Source organism: Vidua chalybeata, chromosome 4 (assembly GCF_026979565.1).
Source record: "Vidua chalybeata isolate OUT-0048 chromosome 4, bVidCha1 merged haplotype, whole genome shotgun sequence".
Lineage (NCBI taxonomy): Eukaryota > Metazoa > Chordata > Aves > Passeriformes > Viduidae > Vidua > Vidua chalybeata.
Window position 1 is genome coordinate 38,488,717 of NC_071533.1, and position 17,719 is coordinate 38,506,435.

Here is a 17,719-nt window from a genome sequence, read left to right on the forward strand (position 1 = left end):
TACTTTTAAGAGATAAAATATAATAATATAATAATAAGCAGACAGACTGAAACATGAAGAAATGTTAACATAGCAGTTAAAGAGGAAGTACTGCAAACTTCTGTTTAAAAGTATAAATTTTATATATGACTAATAATTAGATAGACTAGAACATCTTTAAGGAAGTAAAAATAAGTAGGGACAGCACTTTATGTTCTAAATGCATCTTATTTGATAGGTAGAAAAACAATTCCCTAGGAAAGGCATAAAAAGGAGGAATGCCTGAGAAGAAAGTGCAGCCACAATCTCTTGATATTGCAAACAAAGCAGATACCTCAACCATTTATTTCATTTTGTTATAATTTCAACTCTAAGCTCTGGTCAAATAATTTTAAAAGAAGGTAATGCAGGCATCCTGAGGATTGCAAGGCTCAGCAGACACCGGCATATGCACACCTTCTTTGTTACACAAGATACTAAGTGGCAAATTTAGTGCTTCAGTCTTTCAATCAGTGCAGAGGGTTTCTGTTTCTTCCTAAAACAGGTTAAGAAGCAATCTGAAATCTCTTCTTTGAGGTTGGAGGATTTCTCTGAAAGGATCTGGAGTAATTCTGTGAACCTGGAAAATATAAAAGTTTGCTAATTGTTGTAGTTTCTCAAAGACACTCCAAGATTATATATGAGTTACTTCCACCAATGTACTCAGATCAGTATTTGCTAACCTGCCCTTATTCTTACATCACCTGTTATATAATTTTGTCAATGATATAATTATTTAAACTCAAGGAACTTCTAAACGAGTAAAGATTACTTATAACAACTCAAATACACCAGGAACCAGCTAGTCAGCTTTATTGTAAAAATGAAACAAAATGAGCTACACAGTGTTGTTCTCTTTTTTGGGGTTGTAAATTCAAGACAGAGCTGCAAATCAATACTGATTTTTTTGTTTTATGAGAGCTTTATAATTTTGTTAAAAATGCACATTTTCAAATCTTCTTTTTCTTCACACGAAAAGTTTATTAATTTCAGACCTAAAATAAAATTTGTCATAAGCAGTTCACAAGCATGCAACTGTGTTACTACTCTAGTAGCTGCAAAAAATATCTAGCCTGCACACTACAGCCTCTTAGTTGTAAATATGTCAAAATAAAAATAAAAAAAAAAAAAAAAAGAAAGAAATTATGAGATGAGATGATGAGATAGAATCCTTTTCCTACCACGTCATAACAAGAAAAAGAAGCTTCACAGGATTCCTAACCATAAGAGTTAGGACTCCCTCAGAACAAGTGAGAAGAAGCTTCAATCTAAACTCAAAAATCCTGCCAAGAAAACCTGTTCTTTTATGCTGAGATGGCTCTCCCTAAGCGCTATACTTTCTGACAGTATGATGGGTTAGTAGGTTTTGTTGGCCTTTTACATTTCAAGTCATTCTCCTTTGCCTACCTGTTATCAAAAATCCTTGACCGGTCCTTCTGTAGTTAGCAAAATCCACGGGAGTCAGTGACTTCTTCTGAGGTGTGTCTCTCTGTAAAAAGGAAATATATACTCTTACCTAGTGAGATACACTTATCTACAGAAAGGGTTTGATTATGGTTTTATGATCTAGTCTCGCAGACTGGATCCTACCAAAGTGCAAAGCTCAAAACAGCACTAAAACTGCACACTTCTAGCACACACACCCCTTTCAAAACCTGAAAAAAAATTCTTTCTTATACAACAGTCCCACACCCTCCCCAAGACTTTTAGCATCCTCCTCTCTTCTCAGGGATTCCTCAGGTAGCGGTAATCCTTGTACATCAGAAGTCAGGAGAGACTCAGAAATGAGACCTTCTGTAAACCAACAGCAGGCATGAAAGAAAACCTCTTCCCTTTTTCCAAGTCTCCACTTACACTGTAACGTACCCTGAATGTATGAGTTGTGTTGGGTCTTGAAAATTGATCAACAGTAACACTTCTTTCTCTGAGTGGCTGTTGCTCTGTCCTGTCAGCTACTGCACTTGACACTCTGCTATGAGCATATCGTTCTTGATGCTGAGAGAATTAAAAAGAGCATTAAGAGAATGCAGCAATTGAATAAGTTAATTTTTTTTTCTGTTGACATACAGAAGTTCACAAGAAGATAAGAAAAATATGTTTTCAATAACCAAAAGCATCAATTTATGTGCCTGTTTTTTAAACAGATGCAAGACTGTTTCTATGTTGGCATGTTGATATATCAACATGCTAATTTACTTCTGGTGATTGATTACTTCCCAAACCTTCAAAATTGGCCAATATTAGATCTGGCTTTTTTCAGTTGTTATCATTTTCTACTTCAGTCAGCATAGTTTTCTAATTCTTATAACCTAACATTAGTGAATAAAACACTGAAAAGAGCGATTTAAATCCAGATGCATAGACCAGCAAGGTTACTATCTTGTTATCTTGTTGGTTGGTTCTTTTTAGCTATTTTTTTTAAAAAGGTTTTTCTGTTGTCAGACAAGTCTTTCCACTATAATTTGTCTATGACCTGAGGTTTTGAACTGCCTTCTCTTACATTGTAATTGCACCCCAATGCAACACACATTAGCATGTTAAAACTATGTATTAAATACAAACCAACACCAGCTGTAAAATTACTTATTTCAACCACTGACATAGAATAATTTAATTCTAAATAGCTTGAAGTTCTTCACCAGTAAAATCATGAACACAACTTACAGGGCTCTGTTGCATTCGAGGTACTGAAATGTGTTGTTCAACAGGCTCAGAGTTTATTGGTGGTAACTTGTTCCGGGTTGCAGGCACACGAGCAGAAGATAAACTGCTGCAAACCCTACAGAATCGTAAGGGTTCCTCTTTTAGGAGTATTTACATTACAGACTTCATTGAAATAATATAAAATTATTAAGTAGTACATTTCTTTATAAAGCTTATCTACAGAAAGTAACAGCACCTAATACAGCAATAAAGAAGTAAAACAAATGGCTCTCCTTAAAAAAATCATGGCTCTACTTGCTTTCTTCTTCCCTCTGAATTCTACAATTAATAATAAATTGTGGGTTAGTTCTCAAGTAGTTTGCAAAATCCTTCAGTTTTTTTTGAAATTTCAGTAAAATTCTGAGAAAAGAATAAAATGAAAAACTCACAATTTTGTCCCTTTAAGGATTTCATCATTGTACATATTAGGAACTTCTGAGCATGGTTGGTCAGAGGTGAGAGCAGGTAACCTTGGTACTTTCCTAGAAGATGCCAGCAGAGTCAGAGATGATGACAGAACACTGTTATCAGAAATTCTCCCCAACCTAGCATGTGCTGAATTTGGAGTGCTGGAGGCACTGCTATGCTGTTTGTCTTCTTGATCATTCCTAGGGAAAGAGAAAAAAAGAAGGAATTACGATCTAGAAAAACAAGGGTTTAACAGTGCATTATTTCTACCTCTGCAAATTACTAGCATATCAGTGATCACAAGATCACACAAGATCACTGCCTTTTTTATATTTTTTTTTTTAATTGCAAGACATTTTTACATGATGCGAATTATGTCATATTTTTATGTCACCTACTGTGTTTTTTCTGCTGTGGCAGCATGCCTCTGTTGGAGCGGTTTTGCTTGAATTGTCATCACACCACTCAGATCACTATAGAAATTGCTGGAGAAACGGTAAACCTATTAAAAGCAACAACTCTGTGTTAACATTTACTTTTTTAGAAGGATGATCTTAAAAAGCACATAGTTAAGAGGTATTTTACTTGTTTTTTACAAAAGTTTCTTTTAAGATGGTTCAGTACAATTCTCAGGAGTAGATGGGGCAACTCTGCTTTTTTCTCTTGCTTATCTTCAACAGAATTTTATAAACACAACTTGTGTAATGTAGTTACTGAATTGCAATTTGATTTACAATATAGATTTCAGTTGAAGCCAGAGTTTGATTCTTCAAACTTTCCATTTTCCCTCAGCACAGGGGCATGATTTATCAAAGCATTTTACTTCTCCTGGCTGCTGGGACTGCTACAGAACAAAGCACATCTATGGGGAGAACCAAGACTGCTGTGCTATCTTTCCTGTGTTCCTTATCTCACTGTTTAGCAAGCATGGAAAAAGAGCCAATGGAAGAAAATTAAGTCACTTGAATTCAGTAGTGAGAGACAGGAGAAAAAAAACAAAAAGAACAGAAACAGTGGCTGGAAAAGGAAACAAATGCACAAAACATGAATCAAGAAATCCAGAAACAGAGGCAGGAAACAGCAAGCACGACAAATTAGGACATTTTATCAGTATAAGCATGAGCTTCTACAAAGACAGGTAAGGCCTAGTGCTGGTGGATGTACTGCAGAATCTCCTTTCAGAGGCAAAGAAAAAGTGAAGGAACGGGAGAGTCTGAAACTCGCAGTGTTGTGAGAAAAGCACTTCAAGTTGCAGCTTCACATCCCAGTTTGTGTTCTTAATTCTACCATGAAGAAATTTCTGGATCACAATAAAAGCAGAATTAGTTTTTTAAGGAGAGAATAGAATTTAACAAGACTTTGCCAATCAATGGCAGCAATACCTTAGTGATAAATTGTACCTTTAAGGTCCACCAAATAAAAACAACTGACAATAAACAAAAAATCAACATTGAATTAAACCTCATTTTAAATCAGATGACTTCAAGTATGCCTAAAATTGGTATAAAGAAAAAAAAAAAAGAGAAAATAAAGAAAAAGAGCCTTTTCAAGTTTTGATCAAGACTGTCCAAGGTTGAAAAAAAGGTGTCCAAGGAAGAAAAAACAAACATTGGACAGAAAGGTTTGTTTTATTCTTACCTGTGATGAAACAGAATGAGCCCCAAAAGATACACTTTGTGCTTCAGAGCCTCTGGAAAGGGGAATGGTCCCAGCATCAGCTGTAATATGAATGACTGGCAAACGTGGCAGTTTTGCTGTAACAGTTTTCAGTTTTTCCATTTGTTGGTCACACTCTGCACAACAGCAAAAAAAGTAAAGGAAATAAGAATGTTTACCAGCCATCATTTCTTGGGGTTCAAACAATATTACATAGTAAATAAAGACTTGCACATAGCTTTATGTTTCCATGCTATTTAAAAATCTAATATAAATTATGGGTTTTTGAAAGCATTTCCATTTGTCTGTGCTTTCTCTGACACTGACATACAAGCTGGCCTATACAGGTAGATTTGGAGGGGGTTGTTTAAGAAAATCCCCAGAGCTTTTCTTTTTTAAGTAGTAAAAAAACCCCAACCATATATATATATAAAATCAAAAACCTATTGATACCAGCATCATCTGACAGCAGCTATACACTGTTTCATTTTGGGTATATGCTACCATCTTATTTCTATTATAAATCCAAATTCTTTTCCTTCCTAATTTAAGTACTAGCCATATGACCTTTAAAAATATAAAAGGGCAAACCTATCATAATACTGCTAAATTATCCTCCCTAAACTATAATACAGAGAGCTAAACAATCCACCTGTGCTGTCAAAAGAACTTTTAAATTGCAGTAAAGCCTGAAGTTCCGATGCTGCAAGCATTCAGAGAAATTTTGCCATTTCTTACTTTGTTGTATTCTTATATTTGAGGTCGAGTGTACGTTACATTAGAGGTAACTTCCAAGACCCCCCTCAGGTATTCTTCTGTTACTTCTGTCCTTTTAAAATATATTGAAAGAGCTGAAATTTCCCTCAGCCTCCAGAGATAACATATGCACACTAAATAGATTTTCACTTCTATTTATTTTTCCTAGCTTTTCCTTTTCTCACTGAAGTCTGTTAGAATACAAAAACATAAAATTACATGCATCACCTTTTCTTCATCTTATAGTGAAGTCTTGAACTCCTGCACATCAGCAAGACTGTCTATCTCACTTTAACATTCTGACTGCCCAAGGGTTCTTTCTATTAATAAAGCCTAAGCAATGAGGACTAGGACTAGGAGACTCTGATTCCTAGGTTCCAGATCACATTGTCAGTGGTCCCCTGACTAATGATGACTAACAGCATCAATTTACATCTTCAAGAAGTGATTAATATTTTTATTTTTTTAAACATGCTCTCTTGCAATGAAGCTATTTCAGTCAGTATATTTCAGTCACTATTTTTCTTTTTACACCTCTCATACAAAACTCCCTGAAAATTAGGAAGAAAGTTTTATTTTAGGTGTGTGTGTGCGCACACATTCTCATGGCAAGGCATTACATATATTACTATTCTACAGCACTGGTTATCTTATCTAAAGCCTGGAATATTTGCTTAATTTAAGCAGATAGGGAAGGATGACTTTTCTGAATTAGATTCAAAAAATACCGTATTTTCAAATGAAATTATCAAATACCTGGGATACTAGTTTCCCAATTTTTTTTAATCAGTTCCTCCAATATTCCAATGACATTGCTCCAGATATGATCAAACACTTCAGAAGCCACAGCATCTTTGATACAGGCATTGGGAGAAACAGGGGGAATGCCACGCTTACACCTCTTCTCAGAAAGATGCATTTTCTGTTGCTCCCAAATCTCATCCTCACTAATAAAGGAAACAAATTCAAAAGAATTCCCATGGGAATTAACTTCCCCCCACCCCCTCTTTCAACAGAGAAACGTACATATGGAAGAAAAGGAATTCAGCTGGAGATAACCAAAACATTGAAACTCAAATTCACCTAAGGGAAGAGAAACTATTAAATACATATACACTGATTTCTCTTTCATTTGCTTGCCATTGAAAAATTTTTAAATCCCATTAGGGCATCACAACAGAAAGATCTACAGGTCTAGGAGAAAGTTTTATATGTGGCACATAGTCATTTGAGACTAAATCCTATGCTTTTTACAATAACATAGGCAACAACATCTGTTGTGTTTGTCAAGAGGACTCTCACATGAAAATTTCTTTCTCAGCATGCCCTGTGTATCTGCACACATCTCCAATTTCCCACCATTGATCAAAGATGAAACAACTTTAAAGGATTTCTGCAGTATGACAAGAATAGTAGAGCCCATAGCCTTACACATCCCTTCTTTCCTATACACTACAGTAGGAACAGTTATGCTTTTTAATTTTTTTTCTGTTTCTTCTGTTTCCAGGGAAACATGTTTTAGCTACATCTCCTAACCTGCTCTTCTAATACACCCTCTCAGGAAGAAAGTTTTAACTTTTTTCTTTTTTTTTTTTTTACCATTGTGTTTTTTCCTAAGGAATGGGGTTTTTTGGGGTTTTTTTTGAGGTCAAAAATATGCCTCCAAATTCCTAGTGGTTTCTACTACCTCCCTTTCTCTTCTCTGACACTTCTTCGCTTCTTCCTCAAGCCATACTGCATAATTCTTAACTGTATGTGAGATGTGACTGATTGGTCCAACTCACAAAATGACCAAGCTATTCTCATGTCAGGCTTTATAACAGATAATGTTTTAGTTATGGAGAAAAAGGCATTTCAGAACTGAAGGAAACAAGAAGCATATGAAGGAGACAAAAGAGAGAAACATACCTTCAGACAAGTCTCCCTCCCAAATTAAGTTTGCTTACTTATTAAAACAGCGAAAACTACTGAGAGTATTCTTAAACCTAAACGCTTCCTAAAAAGGCAGCAATCCCAGCCTTCTCTTTAAAAAAGAGCACTGAAAGGGTCTCTGAAAGGTTCCTCAGGTTTTCAGAACAACCATGTCTTTGTTCTGAGTGTGCATAAGGCCTTAGCACAAAAAGCTGTGCTTTGTGCCCAATGAGTCCTACCAAAGCTTTCCCCTTTTAGAGGCCTCTTAGAAAAAAGCACGTGATGATCTTTCATCCACCCAGTAGCCTAGCTGCTGGAACATTCAACTGGCTCGCAGGAAACCTAGGCTGCACTTTCAAGATGACTGAATGACTTGTTGCTCACAAGAGTGCTCTAAATGCAGGGTGTAACCTGCAGCTCTCCTCACAAAGCTGTTATACTCTGCACAGAAAGAATAAAGACTCATTAGGGCAGATAATGAGAGCACTAACAGTGTAATGACACTAAACAACCTGATGCTCAAGGCACTCATTTGGGGAGAAGGGATGCCTTCATTCTACCCCATCTCAAAATTAAATATTCGTTTTATTGAATATCCATGCATCAAATACCTCAAAATAACCAGTGGTCAAGACATTCCTCTGAAATGGGAGATGTGAGCTTTAAACCACTAGAGAGGCAACATACCTAATTTTCCACATGCCCAGTGAGTGTTCTGACCACTCTGCTACTGAACACAGGGACAGAAGGAACTGTATCTCACAGAAGAGAAACACCATTTAGGAACCCTGACTCAGTTCATTGATAATTTTTCATTACATTCTTCAAAAATACATATATCTGTTATTTACAGTTCCTTGTTGTCAAAGGCAAGATATTCCTCTATTTTTCCATCCTCATCGTAAATTTCTTCTTCCAGGAAGGAATACATGGCTGAGTCTGAAGCAGAAATCCTAGTGGAACTTGAATCCAGTGACGTATGTATTGGAGATACTGTTGGCATCAGTTTAGAGCCTGAGATGCAGAGTCTGAAAAAAATACCAAGAAAATCAGAATTAAAGATTCAGAGAAGAGAGAAAGTGCATATTTAATTACACTGACATGTTTCAGTAATACAGAAGTAATATTTGTACATGTTTCTGAAGAGGGAAGACCAAAACAAAAACTTAAAAAAATTAACATACTCTTTTGTATGACCAGTACAGTCAAGGAGACCAGGCACACACTTAGTATCTACATGGGCATCATTTCTGCTCTGAAAATGCTGAAAACCTTCATCCTTTGGCACTAGGAGTTGCTTTCCTAGAACCCTGAATAAAAAGGAGAGAACAAGCAGTGTCATAGGTGGAAACCTTAGCCATATGCAAATATCCAGAATACAAGCACCTGCAAACAGTAGGCAATGCAAAAGCACAACTTATATCTGCTTTGAGGGGCCAGAGCCTTGTGTATTACCTTAATATTGCCTATTATTTAAGTCATTAAAGTTAAGCTGATTTACACAAGATGAGAATCTAGTTGAAAAATTTTAAGAGCAAATAATAAAACTTGTTAGATTGTTCTAAAGCCAGACAAAAGTAAACACACTTCCTTTCTTATGAAAAAACTCTGTAAGATACATTTAAAACTGGATGCAGAAGACAAATAACATCTGCTGTGACTTCACTTATCCAACTCCAGTATCCACCAATGTGAGTAAAAGTGCTAATCAAAACTGTTTACATGGAAAGTTAAGGCTACTGTTAAAGTTCAGAAAATGCACGAACTCCAACATGCACAATGTAGAGAGGAAGAGAGTAAAGGTGAAAGCAACTCTAATAAATATACATTAAATTATATAATAAAATAATTTCTGAACAACTTTGCCTACAACCATTTTATTAATCAAAATAAAGGGCATCAGTTGCTAAAGCACCACTGCCCAGATTTACTGAGCAGCTATGGCACAGCTCAGTCCCAAAGATACAGATTTGAATGCACAAGTGTTGCTGATGCCCAAACCATAAGAGGGTACCCCAAAAATTCAAATTCAAAATTCAAACTGTTTAAAACTACTACTAGCAAGAATTTCCTCACCTTATATGAGGAAATTGTTCAACCCAATCTGCACATTCTGCCTTCAGGTTCTCTGTTTGGGAGGTCACTTTTCCTTCAAAGAGCATTTCATCAATCTCCAAAAATAACTGATGCACTCTCTGTGTGTTGGCTTTATCAAATTCCTATATATTATAAAGTTAATAGTTGTTAGCAAATATGCATGTATACTAAAATTTCCATGATATTTAAAGAATAGAACAACAGGAATCAACCTGGATGTGCATGTCAGAATGCATGTTCAGACTATATATTTTGGACACAATTTATATACCACAATGAAAAAAAAAAAAAAAAAAACAACAAAAAAAGAAACAAACAAACAAAAAACCACAACAAAAAGAACACAAAAAAAAAATCCTAGATAGCTGGCTGGTACAAGTTGATTTAGCAAAAAGGAACTACTAGACTGTATTTCTTTGACATTAACATATAATATAAAGCTGCCTAGAATTAGCCCACATTAAAAAGAAAAAAAAAAAACAAAACACAAGAAAAAAACAGTTATAAGTTCTTTGGTTTGGACTCCCAGGTTGCTCCCAGTGCTAATGTGAAGCACACACACTGCATCTCTGGCACCCAGGGCACTTTGCTCTTTCAAGAAGTGCTCTTCTTCTTTCTAAGTACAACAGCTAAGAGGGTAAAGAGGGAGCACCTTACGCCTGTGTGACCTAGTTTAGAGCTTAGGATACAGCTGTCAGTGTGAGAAATGCCCTTCCATATTTCTTCACTGAACCTACAAATCAGTGCTACTGAAGACTGAGTTAACACAGAGGCAAATGAAAATAGTAGAGAAATGCCTGATTTTATCCAGTGATATGGAGACAAGCACTTGGCTGAGGGTTCCTCAGCTTGGCACTGTTTGTAATGACATTTGCCACTTACATTAGATACTTTGATACACTAAAAAAACGGATACACTAATAACGAGGCCCAAATCATGCTTGTTTACTTCCAGCTGAATGCCTCAAAGCACTTCAGGGTACAGGAGGGATCACACTGAAAAGGAATGAGAAAATAACTCTCACACAGGTTACTGTAATATCCAGAGTGAGGCTCTCTCCTGAAGGGCTGGCTGCGACAGATGGGGTCAGTACCCTAAAGATTAGGGCATTATGCAAAAAGAATACCAGCCACAGAAGGCTTTCTGAAATGAAACTGGCAGCAACTGCAACACTTTTGGATTTATTTAACACTTCCAGCCTGCACCAGGTATGCTTCAGAGGTCAGCCTTTGTAACAGTAGGACTTCCCTCTGTATCATTTACAAAAAATAACTGAGTTAATGTAAGAGCTTAGTATTTACCAAAACTGTAAAATTTATATGCATGTTTATGAATGTACTTCATAACTGAAAACATTGAGAACAGTTCCATTTAGACATTGCCTGCACAATGCGGTGTTTGAAAAGACATGTTTTATCATTCACTTGGACTCAGAAACCTAAGCCTATCTTCTTCAGTAAAACAGCTTTGTTTTCCCCGGACTTAATCATTTATCATTTTATTCCATTTTCCTTTGTTACACATTAGCTGCACCAATACCAACCTGCAACCAAAACTATTTTTTAAATACTCAATTAATACACTTATTCATGAGGCTGTTATGGATGAGGTGCTGCATGTCCAACATCAGTAAAAAACTAATATTTTCTACAATATTTAGGGAAAGGGGTACTGTAAAAGTTTCTGTGACATACATCATCCCTCCAGGAGTAAACCGAACTTCTTTCAGTAGACAAACTAGTAGTATAGCTGTTTATTCCAGACCAAGAATTATTCAACTCCGTGGGTGTTGTACAATCACTAGGTGGAAGTGATGAAAGTGTCTCACTGAAAAGAAGACAAATTAAAATGAAGAACACAATTATTTTCTGTATAAACATCTTTTAAATAGAGCAACTAATCAAGTAAATGGTGCAAGAAGATATTTTAGAGTGAATACATGCTCCTATTAGTACTATTTACTGCCTTAAAGGCAATTCCTTCTACACTATTAAGTTTTTGCATGCATATACACCATTGCAACTGTATGGCACTCTAAAATATGCATATATATGTGTGTATGTATTTGAATATAATTATATGCATGTATCTATATTTCCAGCTCGAACAATTATTTTGGTTTCTCCATGTCAGCTAGTGATCACATGAAAAATAGATGAAAGATAATATAAGCTTTCTTTAACACTTTCACATTAGAAGCTACCACAAGAAAACTTTTGCAAAACTAAGCACAAGATCTCTATAGGTGTTTCAAATAGCACTGAGTTACTTGTCTCTATGAGGTGTTATTTATGTTGCTAAATCTGGTGCACTTTAAAATTTGATCCAGAGCAACTCAAGCCCCCAAAGTTCTAGCTGGTCCCTGCCAGCTACCACCCAACCCCAGGATGCAGGGAAAGCAGTAGTAATTGGATGTGCAGGCAAATCCTAACCAGTGTCATCTGGAATAAAATTTCTTGAAAGTTAACTAACCTGCAACGTTGGTGAGCATTATTTCAATTTAATCATGAAGTCTGATTTCCCTTCCAGATCTAATCAGTACCCTCTACTGTGATGTTAAAATACTTAAATCCATATCACAAACCAGGAATAAAGTTCAAACCCTTTAAACAGAAAGTTAGGTCAATTTGTATCCTGCATTATATTGTGCAATAGTTATTATCCATGAGAATTACTGGAAGAATGATTAGTGAAAATTAACTCCAATCTGGAAATATCTAAGTCAGAAGTGAGTTAAAAGTATTATTTCAGAAGTACATGTATACCAGGTATAATTGTCAATGGCTTCTTGAACATTTCTTGCAAAAACTGATGGAAGAGATACTTCACTTTTTCCAGAGAGACTTCGATTTGGAGAACCTCTGGACAGTCCCTTCCTATAAAGAGAGAAACATAACATTCCATAATTTTAAATAAAGTTAATTCACATCTCCACTGGAAGGGGGGATGAGGAGGGCAGGGGAAAGGAGAAGAGGAGGAAGACAACTACTCTGTTGAACTTTTCAATTTTTCAGTCCTATCCATCAATACAAACATTTGCTTAAAACAAACTACTTTGTTTTAAAATAGCTTTTATTTGTCTAATTTCCAAAGGTATGTTTAAAAAACATGTACTTTTACTCTGAGACTTGCTTTACTCCACTGGAATCCTCCTTGGATTTTGTACTTCAAAACTTGCAAGAAGTACATACAAATGAAGCAGCACCTCACTATTGCAACAACAGACCAAAGGCACAAACCAGTATTTGCCCATACAGCAGTTTAATGAAGGAATGTTTTTTCCTTTGTTTGGGAGGGTAGGGCTTTTTGTTGATCTTTTTTTTTTTTTGTTTGTTTGTTTTCTTAGATGGAAGCTGCTTATAATTACACAACTGTTCATAATTACATATTACATTTGATGCATGAAGTTGGGTCATTAATATGCTAAACCCACCTCTTCAGAACATACACAGACGTGTGAAAGTGTTCCTTGGAAACACTTACAACAACTGATTGCTTCACCTATTTTCATGCCATAGAAGCCTCACAGCAGCATGATTGCATCAAAGTAGATTTGTGAATGAGTAACTATAAGAAAACAGCTCACAGTTCCAAGAATTTTCTTCATTTCTTTAGACAAGAACTGTAGATTGGCCCTGCAGCAGTTAGGATTGCTTTGTCTTCTTTCTATCCTTTCCGATATTTATCTTTCCATTACACATACTACAAAGACACATATGTCAAAATCGAACTCCCCACTCAAATGGACCACATCACACATCCTACTGCTATGTCTTGGTTAAGAAAACAGCAAAACCAACCATAAGTTTGAACTTCTCATCAGGGAAGACCTTAAATTTAAAATTCTTTAAGTCTGGTAAAACAGCAGTGGAAAGCATTTCCATGTGTTTGCACTTCATATCCTATCTCTTCCCTACGCCTCTGCTTTTGATCAGTAAGCACCAGGAAGCTCTATGAATATTCATAAAGTCCAATCCCATGACTTAAGTCTCATTTTGTCCTAACACCAAGATGTATCTCCCAAGAAGTAACAGTGAGCTCACAGTCCATTTTCTACATGGAATGCTGTTTCCTTCTGTTCCCATACATCCCTCTCTGTCTAACATTTGCCATATTATTTATTGCTCAGGCAGCCTTATAAGGTCTTTCACTTTTTTTTTCTCATAGCTGACCCTTGTTCTTAGTATTTTTCTACAACTTAATACATCACCAAGGTTTAACACTTCACTGCTCTTTACCTGCTCAAACTGCCCAGGTCGGATTCCCAGGAAACACCACTGGAGGAGGAAACCACTTACTGTTAACTTCTGCTTACTAATATCCAAGCTAAACCTCCCCTGGCACAACTTCAGGCTGCGTCCTCTTGTCTTGATGTGAGGTGGAGCAAAGTAGTGTTTCTGCCACATTTTTCCACTGCATGTTGTTGTACTACGTTTCCCGACTCCTTGGATCACATGCCATTATATGTGCCAGGAAATTGTTGCAATAAAATAAAACGATAGGAAAACCCCCTCCCAGCACATCTATAGCATCACTTCCCCTGCGCTAGCAAGCGAACACCAGAAGCTGGAGCAGCTCCCGGCTGCTCGGCGAAAGCTCCGCAGCGACGGGCATTACATGGGGACAACAATACAGCGGCAGCGCTCCCGCCGCCCCGGCAGGACGGCAGGCGGGCCGCGGACACCGCCCCGCCACGGGCCGCGGCCCCCGGCCCCGCCGCCACACTCACCCCGGGACCGGCGGCCCCCGGCCCCGCCGCCACACTCACCCCAGGACGAGCAGCCCCCGGCCGCAGCCGCCCGGCGGGCCGGCGCCCCGCGCCCTGCGCATGGGGGCGCGGCGGGCGCCCCTCGCAGCGCCCCGGCGGCGGCAGCGCCGCACCGCCCGCACCGCCCGCACCGCCCGCTGCCAGCGCCCGCACCGCCCGCGGACTCCCCGCGCCGCGCCACGCCCCGCGGCAAGGCCTCGCACCCCTCCGGGCCTCCCCACGAAAAGCTAAAGCCTCAGCCTGGGCGGGAGCGGTGCAATCTCCCCATATCTCGCCTCGCAACACGCAGCCAAAGAACGCCGAGCTTGGTCTTTCTGACCAGAGGAGGCTTCCCTCGCCTTCTTAGATGAACAAGGGTTATGCGATGCTAGCCAACTACATAAAGATTTTCTCTTGTTAATCGAGTTCTCCTCTGAACTACCCCTATGCACGTCACCGATCTTCTTCAGCACGGGTGCCAGGGCAGAGCATAGACTGTCAGCTGCAGATTTACACCAGCTCCAGTAATCCACTAGCTCCATTCATCTCTAGCTCCAGGACATAAAAACTCTGGCGTCTATATATTTTGCATAAAGCGTCTTATAAAGGAGAAAGCAGATCTGCTCATAAGCAAGAAGAAAATACAAGAAAGAGAAAATAAAATAAAGGCAGTATTAAATACTCATTAAATATGAAAATTAAGATAGAAAAAGCAAGGCATATGAAGCCTCACCTTACAGGAAAACAAACAGCATTTTACAGGAAAAGCAGCATTTAAATGGCATTTGAAGTTTTATAACCAAACAAAGTATTACTCACTAAGACAGGCGTATAGAAAATGCCTAGCATTTGTTCTCTGATGATAAAATATTTTCTTTTAGCCTGTTCAGTAAGGAAAGTTCCGCATTCTTCAAAGCCCCATTCTTCCGTGTCAGTAAATCATTAAGAAACTGCGTGTGTAATAACAACTTTCCTTGTCCTTAGCAATCATTCTTCTATAGGAGCAGGTTTGTCCAACACTTCAGACACATGCACACACACGAAAATAGAGTCCTTTGTCAAGAAAAACTTATCCAAGCAGATGAAATCTAGAATAGCAAATTATGTCCTGGTTAAGAAAATGCAATTTTAACCTTCCACCTTCTCCTACATTTCCACAGTGTAGAGACTAAGAGCAAGAGTTAAATTTTGTGCAACTGTTTTGGAAGGCTTTTTTGTTATTGCAGCAACAAGATTCAGCCATTGGTCACCCCCACACCTTACCACCATAAAACCCCACAATATCATTTGCATTTCTCTAAACCAAGCCCCTCCTTCCTTTCCAACCAACACAATGATAATTATATGGATAAATAATTGTGAAGGAGGGTATTATTAGTACTAATACTACTTCCATCACTCTAATTTGGAACTGGAGAGAACTAACAAAGGACATGCCGAAAGGCATTCAACCAGAGGAGTTTAGAAAAGTCAATTAACAGAGAAAAATGCTAACTTTAGTATCTGTCACACATGCTATAAGACCTCTTTAACAGATGATTCAAAGTCTGCATTGTAGCCACAGCCCAATAGAAAATATTTATTATGCATTGCTCCCTTGCCAACAATGTATAATATCCTAATTTCTAATTAAGCTGCTGCCTTGTTGTCTGAAATAATTAATTTTCTTAGATTTCACATAGTTACATGTTCTTTACTATTTTGGAAGCATGATTTGTAACAAATGTAAACATACTGACCACATCATGCTCTCATAACAATACATGCTTTATCTTTTAACCTACCATTTACAGCTGGGGCAGTTAAACCTGGAGAGAAAGAAGGCTCAGGGGGACCTTATCACTTTCTAAACTACCTAAAAGGAAGGAGTTTGCAGCCAGGTAGGGGTTGTTCTCTCCTCCTAAGTAGCAAGAGGCAGGATGAGCAGAAGTAGCCTCAAGTTGTGCCAGAGGAGGTTTAGATTGGATATGAGAAAAATATTCTTCACTGACAGGGTGGCCAGGAAAGTGGTGGACTCACCAACACTGGAGTGTAGGTGTGGCACATGGGGACACGGTTTAACAGTGAACACGTCAGTGCTGGGTTAATGGTTGGACTTAATGATTTAGGGGTCTTTTCCAACCTTAATAATTCTCTTTATTCATTTCACTCATATTCTCACTTTCTGCTTGTTTGTCTATCCCACACTTGGTTTGTAAAACCAAGAGATTATTATTTATATGCCAGATTTCTGTAAAACTTTGATGTGAGAGTATAAAAGAAATTAAACTATAAGCTCTCTATAGCATAAATGTGAAAACACATCTATTGGGAAAAACAGATTTTGGAATTACACCAATCTTTCTTAAACTGGTCTGGGACAATTACCATGGAAGTCTATTTCTTATTCTTCTTTGAAGTGATATAGCAAACAGAAGCTGTAACTCCAGAAATCTGGCTTGCTCAAATATTCCTCTGTAAAGGGTCACTCTCAACACAGTACCCGCCTGTCAGGGGCATTTTCTTGGAAGTGAATAGACACTCCTGGTCAGTATCTTGTTCACTGAGCAGAACGTACAGACTTTGTTGCAAACAACACTGAAAATCCGTCACTGCACAAAATGGTGCTTCCACATGTTCACCAGCTAATGCTGCTCCATATTTGGAGCAAGCAAGAAACAGACATGACATGACTACTTTTCCACATCGATAATGTACAACATTCCAGGCATGCATCACAGTATTGTAGTTGAATATTTATATCACAGAAAATACTAAATTCATAAGAAATAGACACATCCTTTTCCTTCTAGGTCAGGCAGTCATCTGATCAACTTGGTTGCAGTCAGCCATGGTAAGCTCTTCCATGTATTGTTTGATGACAAAACACATCTTTTTCAACATTGAGAGGACCTTTAGGAAAAGCACTGTCACCCTCTTGTAACAACTTCAGTGACCACAAACTGCCAGGTATAGCAGACAGTATTGAATGTCATTGGCAGTCCCCAGAGGAGGTCGTACTATCTGAAGACTGCTGTAACAACTGTGCCAGGGCTGAGCATTCTTACACTTGGTTAATACAGCAGCACCAAATTCTTCCTTCAGTACTCTGGACCTTTTATGAGACATATCCAGTGACTTTTATAGCTCATGAAAGCAGTCAGTTTGGCTCAGCATTTAATCACTTATTGCAGCAATACAAAGAAAATCCAGGTATATGACAACAATGCCCGCCCCTGCTTACAATCCCTCTGCCTCAGCTTTCTCAAAATCAGACTTCTTGTGGCATATCTTGAAAAAGCATCCCAGGAATAGTTTAGCTGACGTAACTCCAGTAGGTGAACGTAAATGAAACAGAATTATGAGAAATTTAATAGAACATTCATCTAGCCTTCTGCAGAAAATTATTTTAAGGCAGCTATAATATGTTTGGCTTGTTAGTT

At 37.9% G+C, this 17,719-nt stretch overlaps 1 protein-coding gene across 2 annotated transcripts in view; it reads right to left on the reverse strand.

The window, feature by feature from the left end:
* Positions 1–17,719, reverse strand: part of FAM149A (family with sequence similarity 149 member A) — a 24,665-nt gene continuing 6,946 nt past the window's right edge. The window contains exons 1-14 of one of the 2 annotated variants that reach the window (XM_053940095.1): positions 14,319–14,384; positions 12,316–12,426; positions 11,245–11,377; positions 9,529–9,671; positions 8,637–8,762; positions 8,304–8,480; positions 6,298–6,488; positions 4,768–4,922; positions 3,528–3,631; positions 3,111–3,329; positions 2,683–2,797; positions 1,885–2,013; positions 1,426–1,507; positions 1–598 (exon numbers count right to left, since the gene is read on the reverse strand). In XM_053940095.1, the coding sequence (XP_053796070.1) occupies positions 525–598; positions 1,426–1,507; positions 1,885–2,013; positions 2,683–2,797; positions 3,111–3,329; positions 3,528–3,631; positions 4,768–4,922; positions 6,298–6,488; positions 8,304–8,480; positions 8,637–8,762; positions 9,529–9,671; positions 11,245–11,377; positions 12,316–12,426; positions 14,319–14,380 (1,821 nt within the window). In that variant the 5' untranslated portion in view covers positions 14,381–14,384 and the 3' untranslated portion in view covers positions 1–524. Of the gene's footprint in view, positions 599–1,425; positions 1,508–1,884; positions 2,014–2,682; positions 2,798–3,110; positions 3,330–3,527; positions 3,632–4,767; positions 4,923–6,297; positions 6,489–8,303; positions 8,481–8,636; positions 8,763–9,528; positions 9,672–11,244; positions 11,378–12,315; positions 12,427–14,318; positions 14,385–17,719 lie in introns of those variants that run through there. The other variant, XM_053940094.1, reaches the window with a different exon arrangement.